The sequence below is a fragment of the Sphaerodactylus townsendi genome, linkage group LG02 (genome assembly GCF_021028975.2).
Source record: "Sphaerodactylus townsendi isolate TG3544 linkage group LG02, MPM_Stown_v2.3, whole genome shotgun sequence".
Lineage (NCBI taxonomy): Eukaryota > Metazoa > Chordata > Lepidosauria > Squamata > Sphaerodactylidae > Sphaerodactylus > Sphaerodactylus townsendi.
In genome coordinates this window covers 128,541,700-128,554,430 of record NC_059426.1, presented here as the reverse complement: position 1 = coordinate 128,554,430, position 12,731 = coordinate 128,541,700, and the positions used below count along the sequence as shown (strand labels likewise).

Sequence of the window (12,731 nt, the reverse complement as noted above, 5' to 3'; positions counted from 1 at the left end):
GATCTCTCCCAGCCTGCTGATTGGCTGCCCAACTGATTGGCCCACCTCTGGGTTTAAGGGTTGGGTGTGGCCCAAGTCCCCACTCAAAAGCTGGGCCTGATCTCATGCTGCGGCTATGGCCCTCTGGACACCTGAAGGGCCATATGGCTGCGTGGGAAGGTGCGCCTCTGTTCTGCCCATTTGGGTGAGAGACCAAGCTACGGTGGGGTTTCCACCATTTCTTCATGGCAGCAGGCATGGGCAGAACAATCTGCTTCAGTAGTGACTGTGAGGACTGTCTCCTCCTGCTCTCTGCCCCCTTCAGTAGGTTGTTGCCATGTGGGGGGGGGGGCTCTGGGTTTGGAGGCCCAGTACACCCCTGAGATGGTCGTGGCTGCAGTCTGAGATTGGTAAGATGTCTGCCCCTGGACAAAAACGATCAGCAGTTTTTCTTTTACACACTTAAAAATGCTTTCCCAGGAAAAGATTTCACCCAGCTGCCTAATGTGTCTTTTCTTCAGGGCTTCAGGCACTGGCTAGAATTTTCTGAAAACAGCTATTCACAGAGCACTGTGGTCATTCTGCACAACCTAAATAAGATGTTCTGGAGACACCAAAAAAGGTGATCTGGAAAGGCAATCCACACAGCTTTCTTCCCAAGATGTCTTCAGGATGTCTTATTTCAGATCAAGGCTTCTTTTTTTGAAAACTCTTCCAAGTGCACCTTTTTTCCTTAAGGCACCTGCAAGACATCCCGTGCCTGGCTTTAGGGAATGCAGCACTCAAGAGGCATCTTATTTTTCTTGCCTGACCATTTTGCTGTCTGATCGGTTTCATGTTCTTGTGCCTAACATTTTATGCGCTGGTAAAGGGATTCTCTCTGCCACCATTTGCTGAAGGTTGCCCCAGGATGTTTACTCTGCAGGCTCCGCTCTTGGGTGCCTTTCCAGCCCTAAAAGCAGTTGTCCTCAGGTGGTCCTGCCAATTTTGGCAATATCTAGTTTTCCTTTTTCTAAAAAAAATCAACAATTAAAAAAATTCGAACAATGTATGAAGATATGTAGAGCGCTGGGACTGCGACAAACAGGTCTACTGTCCATTGAGAAGCATTATAATGACCTCCCCCATCTTGATCTTTAATTTGATGCTCCTTGAATAGTGTCCATTACTTTTATAAAGAATTTATTTCTTACAAAATATTATGTAAAATCTTATGCAGTGATACCCTTCCTCCAGGCTTGAGCGCTGGGGGAACTAAGAGCAGCAAGACAGTGGCCACTGGCCTTTAAATGAAATTCCCCTTGCTGCCTGGGATTGTGAGCCACCCGCAGCACCTGCCTGGGCATGCGGCACTAAAGCTTGCCCCACCCCCCAAGGCCCCCTATGGGGATCACCACAAATGGGGAGGGCTGGCACACAGACTCGTCCTCCCTGATATGAATCAGCCTCCATGTTCTCAACCCACCCAGTTCTGACAAATTAAACAGACAAAAGCAAACCCCTAACAAACAAAACACATAACATGCAGAATAAGAGGGAGGCTGACTAGGAAGATCCAGCAGAGTGTGAGGCAGAAGAGGCAGAAGCCTGCCTCATCTGGCCTTAAGTGGCCAGGCTGCTACAGCTTAGCCCCCCAGCCATCTCACCTGCTTGTGCTGGTCAGAGCTCGAGAGGCCCCACTCCTCTGGGTACCATGCAGCAATTGCGAAGGCCTATCCTCGACTCTTCCCTGCTTCTGGACAGCAATCGCAACCCAGGCTGCGCTTTGTTTTCATGAAACCACTGAACTTTAGTTTTCAAGAGAAAAAAGCATCAAGCATCACTCTAGATATTTTCTCTATGAAGTAGAAAAGCATAAGCACCTGTGTATGTGCTGCTTAACACCTGACATCATTTTTGCCCCTTAAGCATATGGGCACTGATCATTCATCGTTCTTTTGCTTCTTGACTCCTGAATAGGTGATGTATCATCCTGATAGTAACCCTATTCCTTTCCAAACCCCATTCAACACTTTATTTTCTTAGACGCTGTATGAATGAATTTGATTGTAGTAGGAAAAGAGATTCCACCTAAACGTTAGGAAGAACTTTCCCACTGTCAGAGCTGTTTGACAGTGGAATTCACTGCCTCAGAGACTGGTGGAGTCTCCTTTGGAGGTTTTTAAACAGAGGCTGGATGAACATATGTTGGGAGTGCTTTGATTGTATGTTCCTGCATGGCAGTGGTTTGGACTTGATGGCCCTTGTGATCTCTTCCAGTTCTATGATTCTATGATGCTAGTAGTTTTTAAAATTATTTTTATGAGTCAATTTAAAAAACCCTCTTTATTGTCAAAATAGTTCTCAGTATTCGAAATGTCTAAACTCCTAGTGTACATTGGTGGAGAGATCACACTGTTATCCAACTCTTTCTTAAATTAAAATTCCCCACAATAATTCACTTGGTTGCAGACCACTACTTTGGGTAACAAAAGATGAAACAGTGTTACAATTACTTGTAACCATTGTTCATTGAATTACCTTCTGCACAGGCACACATTCCCTTCCTCCTCCCCCTGTGTGAACATTCTGGCAAGTCAGATGGAAGGGGGCTCTACTCCCTCAAAGCATGTGATGATTTTAGTGGGAAAACACATTGCAGCAGCATAAAGGGGAAAGAATGCTCCTCAAGTGAGGTTTTTAAGCTACACAAAATCTTCCCCATGGCAGGCCTGTTCAAGTGCAGTCCCAATGTGTGTCTGCACAGAAGGCAACTTAATGAACATCAGTTCCAGGTAAGTGCAACCCTGTTTTACTGCTGGAACTACATACAATATCCTATATTTAGGGTTGTGGTTTTTTTACAAGTATTGAATAAGAATGAATTCAAATGAGAAGTAATGAACTGAGTACAATCTGGATCTAATTATGGAGAAGGGCTGTTAGAATGATTACATTAATTTAGTATTTATTATTAGATGCTGAAAGAGCCTGAGATGAAAGGAATGCAACAGTATTTTGCAGAGGAAAGAAAGCTATTTAGATTAAAGAAAGCTAATGACAGGTGGCTACACAGTGGCTGTTAAAAGTTTAGGAACTCAGAAGAGGGCTTTTAAGGCCACAACTTTAATTATTAGTTGTAAAATTTTGAAGGTCTCTCTATAACTGTGTTGGAAGCACAATTCTTATTAGATTCAAAATGGATATAGATATATTTATAGAGGGTATCTTGTGACATCTGTATTGGTGAATTGTTGGGATCAAGAACATTTTTCTCCAGCACATAATCCACACCCTTTCTTGAACATCGAAGATTGCCAGAATTATAATCAGGTTTATTAGGTGATCAGTCCAAAGCAAAAAACAAGCAAAAGCAAAAAAACTCCAAAAAGAAGTGGGGGGACAGACTACTAGTAGTCACGTGATGCAGTCTTTGTACATTGGGTAAACTCTTATGCCTACAAACTAAAATTCCACAATAAATAGGTTGAAGGAACAGATTATACAAGTTATGGGATTGTTTGTTGAAATCAATTACTTTTGGTGCTGGTCAATAATTACACCATCAAAAAAAAAAGAGAACAAGTGAATTTCCCCATGGAAAAAGAGATATTCTGTAGATTAATGTCTTAATAGTTGATATCATTTTTTAGAATACTGTACAAAGTGAATTTGCTTTCTCAATAAATCTGGTAACCAGATTTCAAAGTCCTATGGATATTTCATCTTAATTATAATACACTCGTGTCCTTTTTTTTTTAAAAAAAAGGAATAAAACAGGAACTGAAGAAAATAAAATATAAATTACTTGACTGCCACTGTGAATTATGTATAGGATCAACTGAATACAGGCGTTCTCTTTACTTTCATCTGCAGAAGTCTCAAGTGACTCACTAAATAATGTGGGATATTCTGTCACTTGTCAATTTGGACAAATCATTTGTCTCTCAGATTAGAGTCTACTAGAACAAGGTGACGGGGCACAATCATATTTTGTGCTTGAAGGAAAATACACTTGATTTTAGCCAAAAGGCCACATTTCTTTGCCAGCAAAGTTTCTTCTCATTGCTAATGATTTTACTCTAGCAAAAATCTTGTGACTGCTTGTTTATTAGGTCGAATACCTAGAGCTGTTGCATCTGTCAATCAGCATTTGCTAGCTTCTGATGATGTGGTCAGCTGTTGCCTGGATCTAGGGGTGCCCAGTATTTCTTTCCGCATAAATGGACAACCAGTGCAAGGAATGTTTGAGAACTTCAACACTGATGGACTCTTTTTTCCTGTGGTGAGCTTCTCAGCAGGTGTTAAGTAAGTTGCTCTTCTGTATATTCACCTAATGTCATCCATGGTTACTGCATCTTAGTGTTGAGATTCTTTGCAATTGTCATTCATAAAAAGAAAAAACAATTTTCTGTTAAAACTGTGAGTCATAATTGGATGGACAATGACATTTAGAATCATTGACACCTCTTGCCCTTGCTTGAATTATCCCCAGGTTAGAATTGACTGAATTCACTATTATTTGTGGTGTCATGACCTACGTGAAAAGATCTTGGTTTCTGTCATTTATCAGTGGACAAGTGTCTGTCTATAGCATCACATTTGGCACTAACTGAGATTTTTCTTAGCATCAGCAGTAAGAGGTCAAAGTCTCCACCACATAAAAGGATTTAAGGAACATTTGTTGAAAAAGTATGATCAGCATTATTAGTGCCTCCCTGCTCAACTGTGTAATAGAGAAGACATTTGAATGTTAACTTGGCACCTCTCCCCAAAGCTAATATCATTTTTTTCAATTCCAGATCATTTCAGAATTACCCTATTTAAACAAGAATGAAGAAATTAGGAAATAAAACAAAATCCAGCCAAAGATAATAAATATTTTAATCATGTGCTTTAATGTCCAGTCAAAAACATGTGGCTCTTTAAAGTAATCACTTTGGATAGCTCATGTTCCTACTCTGATTCTTGAGAAATTCAAACTGCTTTTTAGAGTTACTAATACTAGTGCAATATCACTATTTGTAAGGCCACTGCTGAATTTATCGTTCCTTTTTGTTTTCTTCAAAACATAAAACTAATTAGACGTTATATTTATGTGGAAAACTGTATTAGCAATGACATTTCAAGGTTAGTAATGAGACCCAATGCTGTTTGTCAAGAGAGCATTCACAGTTTCATCTTGTGGACAGATCCATTAAACGTATAATGAACAAAAAAAGAATATTTATGTTCTGGCTGTTTTACAGGGATTACTGTCCCTCTTACTGTTGTGCTTCTCACTGTGAGCTTGGTTATCATATCATAAGAATTCCTTCATGCCAAACCTACTGTATATTAATTCACATTTGGGCTATTTTAGACAATAGTTTCTTGTTGCAAAAACGAAGCAGTTAAGTACTGCATATCTTAAAAATAAATATGTGAATCCATCATAATAAATTCAAGAGGCTTACTACCACATCACTTGGGAGGAACACATTCCTTGTAAGGCAAGTCTCATAATTGTGGAGATTTATTTGAGAAGCAAGACATCGGTATAAAATTAAGAATGGTGTAAAGAAAATGGACAGGGCACTTTTTCTCCTTTTCCTGTAGTATTAGAACTTGGAGCCATGTGATGGTACTGATGGACTGTGGTTTCAGGACAGGTAGAAGAAAATATTTTTTCACATGCTTCATAATTGACTTATGAAATTCGTTGGGATGAAATTCATCAATGGTTTAAATGGCTTTTTAAAAAAGTAGATGAATTCATGGAGGATATGTCTAACAGCAGCCTAGCCAGAAGTAACTGCAACCTCAGAGTTCTAAGTGTACTTTGTAGGCTTCTAAGAGGGATTTGGTTGGCTACTGTGCAGAACAGGATTCTTGTCTGGACTAGTTAGTCCTTTGATCTTATCCACTAGGGCTCTTCTTGTGCTCTAAGCAGTTGTGCTCTAAGCAGTGTTGCAGTTAGTTTGTATAGCTCCTTCTCCCCAGTTTAGCCATATTATCTTCAATATGGCTACAGAAATGTGAATTTGAAATGTGTGATCAAAAATGGTAGAATTCCATAACTGTATGGATTAAATCAGCCCTTAGAGCTATTTTATAAAAAGCTACAGCTATCCTATCAGTCCAATCCAGAGATGCAACGGCCATGGACGGCATTGCTACTGCACCACCATGCCACCTCCAGAGGGTTTCCAGGTGGTGCAGGTAGGTCACCCTATCCAGAAAACCCCGCCCTCCCTGAAAGTCTTCTGGAGATGGTGCAAGTCAGAGTAAGTCAGTAGTCCACACTGGGGGCATTCCCCAGCTGATAGCCTGGTGAAAGTTGACTAAGTTTGGCACTCGTTCAGGAACACCCCTAGCCTTCCCTCAGCAAAGGTATATTCAGCTTTTGTTCTGTATTGTTAGATAATGAGTGAAGGCACTTAACAAGCACATCAGCTTAGATAATTCTTTTTGGGTGTATTCATTTATATTTATTTAATGATTATATATAAATGCATTGAGTGCTGAGAACGAAGTCAAGGACAAAAATGAATTTAGCACTTTCATCTCTCTCACTTGCCAAGACAGTTTAGGAACTCAAGATTCCAGAGGTGTTGATATGAAAAGTCAACATCTTTGAGATAAACCCCTGGTGCTTTTGTAATTGAACAGGTGGTCTGTTAAGTAGTGATGCTGCAGGGCAGCCACTTTCTAAACTTAGTGTGTCACAAAACAATATTAGGTATTTGACATATTCTTGAACTTCATCCTGGGAACCATGTAAAATGGCTGAAGATGCTGTCACATCTGTTCAGGCAATTTGGAACAAGGCAAACAAGATATGTTCAGCTAAACTAAATTATTGTTTGATCAGTTACAGTACAGAATTGGTGTTCCATATTAGTTAAGTATTGCATATACACTTTGACTCAGTGTTGCCCTACTCTAATGAACAGGTTGTTGTTAATAGTATGACAGTGTTGATTAAAAAAACAAAATAATGAAAAGTTTAGTTTATATAAATTTATAAAATTAAAATCATCCAACCTGGACAATCTCGATCATAAAAAATATTTGTTTGAGATATTAAGGAAACAAACATGGCACTATGAATAGAGGTGATATAGCTCACCAAATGCTATGTAGGATGTTCTAAGATCAAGACAGGTATCTAAGATCAAGACAGGATTCTGTCTTCCAATTTCAAATCAGTTTTTCACTGATATTTTATAGAGATTAAGGCCTTTCCATCTGATAACTGACAAAGTACGCAAGACACATTTTAACTGGCCTTTAATTTCCTGGATCCCCTATAAATACCCCCTTTTTAAAAAGAGTGATATTATTTAGAGGTTATGAATATCACTAGAAGGCAGCATCTGTTATCCTGAGGTGCAGGGGGAGAGAGTACGCAGAAGGACTTTCTCCATGGCTGGCCCCATGCTATGGAACAGCTTCCTCCTAGAAATTTGCCACATGCCAACACTTTAGGGGTTTCAGCATCTGGGAAGGCCTTCCTATTCACCCAGGTCTTTGACACCCCCCCCCCCAATGCACCCTCTGGAGGCTGCCAGTCTGGGGTGGCGGAGCATATGTGGGTGAGTATTACTATTGGTTTTATATGTTCATGTTTTTACCGTTGTGTTTATATTTGCTTTTTATTTTGTAAGCTGTTCTGAGACCTCCACATAGGGTGGGGTGTAAATTCTAAAAATAAATATAAATAAATAAATAAACATCAGAGAAGGTCCTTAGTTCCATGCTGTGTTGGTTGATCCTCCAAGTCAGAATGCTGGACTAGATGAAAAAGTTTTTAGTTATGGCTATGATTTATGAAGGAATTTTTCAATGAATAAAAATACATTTTGAATTTCATATCAAGTTATACATTTATTAGTGGTACTGATTGATGATACCAACACTGTTGCTGTATGAATTTTGGAGAGGTTTTATGAGTTTATGAATTAGTATATCAAATTTATGAATTAGTATATCAATGAATGTTAAAATGTTGCTCTCCTAACATTTTTTCAACTTTTTCATTCACAATTGTGCAGAGTACGTTTCTTAATGGGTGGACGTCATGGAGAGTTCAAGTTTCTACCACCTGCTGGCTATGTGCCTTGTTATGAAGCTTTTCTCCCAAAAGAGAAAATGAAGCTGGAACCCGTAAAAGAATATAAGAGAGATTCTGATGGAATTAGGGATTTGCTTGGTACAACACAGTTTCTTTCCCAAGCTAACTTTATTCCTTGTCCAATTGATACCAGCCAGGTAAGCTTTAAAATATGTAAAACACATCTGAATGAATAAACTTTTTTATTAGTAAAAAATTTATCATTTGTGTTTTATATCTAATCTTCAATAAAATCAGAGTATTTTCTAACTTGTTGATTCTTTGTTTATTTACTTTATAGATTGCTTTGCCTCTTCATCTAGAGAAAATCCGTGACAAGCTTGCAGAAAATATCCATGAACTATGGGCAATGAATAAAATAGAACTTGGCTGGGCTTATGGCAAGGTACAATTTGAGAATAATTCCATAAAGGAAAAACTTTTTTAGGGAAGCAATGAAAAACTCAAAAATGTACATTTAGATATGTTAAAATAACAATTTTGTTGAAACAGAATTTTTGTAAATAACAGTTTCCTTGAACTGAATAAAAGTAAAACAGAGCTACAGTTGTACCAGTTGATACCAGCTGTGAAAGCCTTTGACAATGCACTATAGTTGTAACTATGCTGCAAATTTTGCTGTAAACCAGCTCAACACACAAAACATACCCTTTACAGCAGTAACAAACATGCCATGAGCCAGTCTAAGCTATGGTCAGCTTGCATAGAGCAACTCAAACAGCTACTGAATTAGTCTGCAGCTTTCTGTTGGTCTGAAGACATCTCACACCTTATTGGAGGAACAGTTGGGACTGGACTTCTTATCACACCCCTATCCATCTAAATCACTACGCAGTGAAGTTAGAGATGAGAAGATTCGTTACTGAACTCCTCATTGCAAAATGAAGAGGAGAAAGCAATCAATTCTCTTGTTTTTTGTGTTTAGTCTCACTCCCATTGCAACATAATTAATAGTGACTGGGAAAAGCACACAATATGATGAAATTGTATCACCTGGGGAGTTTGTAGAACCTTAGGGGAGAGTTGAGGATGTTATTTTTAGCAGCACTCAAGTGTTCTACAATGTCTAATTTTAGCTTGAGACAAGATTCTTGAAGTATTCAGATATATTTTTTAAAATACACTAATTAGGAGTCAGTAGGCTCCTACCATCAACACATGTAAGAGAGAAGACTTCATGGGCCTTTCCCCACTTACCTTAAGCCCCGCGCTACTTTCCTCAAGTAGCGCGGGGTCCCCCGGCACTCCCCACGACAGGGGCGGCAACAACGCAGCCGCCCCGATGCTGCCGCTGTTACGCCCCCTCAGCGCGCGGCATCCCTGGCGCTCTTGTAAACGGCACCTTTTGATGACCCCGTGCTCTGCGTGGGGATGCCTGGGCGCGCGCCAGAAATGACGCGTGCTGAGAGCAGTGCGTGGCATAAGGGGGGGTCATGGTGAGTGGGGAAACGCCCCATGATGTACCTCCCTTGAGTTTCTTCTTCTGACCTAGTTTCCCTCCTGGATACATTCTTAAGTGCCTCAGTTTATTGCTGTCTGAGAAAGGAGAAAGAGGGGTTGAGGGCCCACAGTAAGACTTAGGACAACCATTTTATGGAAGAAAACTGGCCACAGCCTGTTTATTGGTTTTGCTGGCTCAAGAAGCAGAGGTGCATCACAGGGGATGGATCTGATCACTGGGCAACACCCTTGCTGCCTCCAGTGATACCCTTTTCCCAGGTCCGAGTGCTGGGAGAACCAAGAACAGTAAGGCAGTGGGAACCATCTGGGTGCTGGCCTTTAAAGGAAATCCCCCTTGCAGCCTGGGGGGGGCAGACACCAAGCCTTTGTCTGGGCAGGTGGTATTGAGGCTCACTCCACCCCCAAGGCCCTTTGTGGGGGCTCCCACAAATGGAGAGGGATGGCATGCAGGCTCCTCTTCCCCAAAAAGGATCAGTCCCCTTGGGCAATCTGCCAAGCCCTGACAAATTAAACAAACAGCAAACAAACCCATAACAATTGAAATACATATCATGCAGAAAAAAGAGGGAGGCAGGTGGAAGACCCAGCAGAGTGTGTAGCTGAAGTGGCCTAGCACTTTGCCTAGCCTTAGAGGGCCATTCCACCACAGCTCTGCCTCCCAGCTACCTAACCTGCCCCTACCAACCAGGTCTCTAGTGGTCCTGCCCCCCTGGGCACCATGGACTGGAGGAATAAACTGGTGGCATCTAATTCCTGGTATAGTTTAAATTGTATTTTATATTAGTTAAGAAGGTTCTAAGTTGGTTTATTTTAAATTGTACTGTAAATGTTTTGGTCAAAGACCATAAACAAATAGAATCCTGGTATAGGGAACTACAGCAGTTGCTGTAGCCAATCACAGCAATTGCAACAATTGTTTCAGTTTTCCTAAGCCATGAGAATTCCTCATGACTCAGGTTAGCATATGTCATTTATTTTATATCTTTTTACCATTTAATTGGTTGACCTAGACATGTGTATATATCTCTCCAGGGTACAGTTGTTCCTTATGAAGCATTATTTTCTTCAAGTAAAATCTGTAATGTCTGACTATGATTTCATGAATTTTATCTTTAAGATGTCAGTGTATTTTTTGCTGAGTTGTGGGGCTGACATAGATATAAAATATGTTTCAGTATTTTCTTAATATTTCATTACAGTTAAGAGATGATAATAAAAGACAACACCCTTGTCTAGTGGAATTTTCAAAGTTACCTGAAACAGAAAAGAACTACAACCTACAGATGTCAACTGAAACTCTGAAGTGAGTTATAAATGGAAGAAAGAAAACACTATCGTACATTACCCAGTTTTAAAATGGGACAGTTTATTGCTTCAGATGTTGCCAGGGAACTACAGAAAATGCTGCCCAGGGCATGCTCTCAAACTGCCCCTCTTGCAAGCTGGATATCATGCCCTTATTGGTACATCCCAAGATCACATTAGCTTTTTTTGTCACTTCATCACACTGGATGTTCATATTTCATTTACTATCCACCCATACCGCAAGATCTTTTTCACACACACTTCCACTCAATAGTTTATCCCCCATCTGGAGAGAAATGCGGGGAGGGAAAGAAAGGGGAGGTGAGAGAGAGAAATGGTGGAAAGAGAAAGAAAAACAAATGAGGAAATGAAGAAAAATGGAGAGAGAGAGAAACAGGAAAGTGAGAGAAAGGGGGAAAGGGATAGAAAGTAGGAAAGAGAAAGGGAAGAGGGAAGAGGGAGATTCGGCAACAGAGGCAGAAAAGTCACCCACGTTCCAGCTACACACACACAAAAAAGCCTCTGGTTTAAAATTGAGGTTCATTTACTTCCAGGCAAGTGGTGCTGCAGCCCGGAGGAGTCTGGGGGCAAATACAGGCCCAAGAGAGTTCTCTTTCTCTGGCCTTGTCCCTGCCTTCAGTCTCCGCCCAGCTGCCACTTGTCTAGAAGCAAGCTAATCTTAATTTTAAAGCAATTACAGGCTTTTTTTCTGGTGGCGAGGGGGGGATGGGCCACTTCTACCCCTCACCTCCACCTCAATACTTCCTTTGCTAAAGGTCTCTGGTTACTTTAAGATCAAGATTAGCTTATGTCTAGATGGTGAGGCTGAGCTAGATCAATTAAGGTGGGGGCTCTTCTTGTGACGCCAGACCAGTAAATTAACCCAGAAAGTAGGCGAAGTCACCATAGTACAAAAAGGAACTAAAAGCCAAAGAAAATTACTCTGTGATTGTGAGCAATCCCCAGGATTACATGAATGAAATATTATAAGGGACAATCTCATGCCTCCTGGTATCCTGGCCCTGTTGCAAGCAAGGAAAGTGAGGTAAACACCTGGTAGAAGTTTTAAATGCATCAATTAACTATTTTTACAGAACTCTTTTGGCCCTTGGATGCCATATTGTTCATGTCAATCCAGGAGCAGAGGAAGATCTTAAGAAAATCAAGCTCCAAAAAAAGTAAGCTCATTTTAATAATGACTGTGTACTGATTTCATATGTTTTTCTGTTGTTTGGCATTTGTTTTGAGGAGGTCTGAGAGCAGCCAGTAGCCCATCATCCATCCATCTGAAGACTAAAGCTTTTTTTTCTGACAGAGCCTAGAATGGCAAAATTTTGCTGCCTTCAAAAGCAGGTTAGAGTGTAAATGCCAAGTTCAGCAGCAATTGTTGGAGAAATAGAAGAGCTTGAATTTATTCACCACTTTTCTCAATTGTAAGAAGTCTCAAAGTGGCTTACAAACTCTTTCCCTTTCTCTCCCTACAAAAGACACCTTGTGAGGTAGGTGGGGCTGAGAGAGTTCTGAGAGAACTGTGATAAGGTTACCCAGCAGCCTTCATATGTAGGAGTAAGGAATCAAACCCAGTTCTACAGATTACAGTCCACCTTCTCTTAACCACTACAACATGCTGGCTCTCCAGTGATGTCATAATATATCAGCCAATAAAGAGGCATTCTCATTTTCTGCAGTTTGCAACCAAATGTTAGAGCTTGTTTTTAATGAAAACCGTAAATACTACTAGCTAATAAATACAGTTATTGAACTGACTCTCAAATTTCAGATGCAAGGATTCAGTTACATAGTACTACTGCTGAAGTGAAAAGGGAAGCATTTTAAATGTAGCTTTTATAAGGCGTGAAAAAGCTCCCCTCATTTCAGTGTTTTTTCCCCC

General features: G+C 40.4%; 1 protein-coding gene across 1 annotated transcript in view; it reads left to right on the top strand.

The window, feature by feature from the left end:
- RYR3 (ryanodine receptor 3) overlaps nucleotides 1-12,731 on the top strand; it is a 372,359-nt gene that overhangs the window by 131,063 nt on the left and 228,565 nt on the right. The window contains exons 20-24 of the mRNA XM_048484286.1: nucleotides 4,074-4,266; nucleotides 7,995-8,211; nucleotides 8,355-8,459; nucleotides 10,735-10,838; nucleotides 11,935-12,018. Coding sequence (XP_048340243.1) covers nucleotides 4,074-4,266; nucleotides 7,995-8,211; nucleotides 8,355-8,459; nucleotides 10,735-10,838; nucleotides 11,935-12,018 — 703 coding nt within the window. The remainder of the gene's footprint in view (nucleotides 1-4,073; nucleotides 4,267-7,994; nucleotides 8,212-8,354; nucleotides 8,460-10,734; nucleotides 10,839-11,934; nucleotides 12,019-12,731) is intronic.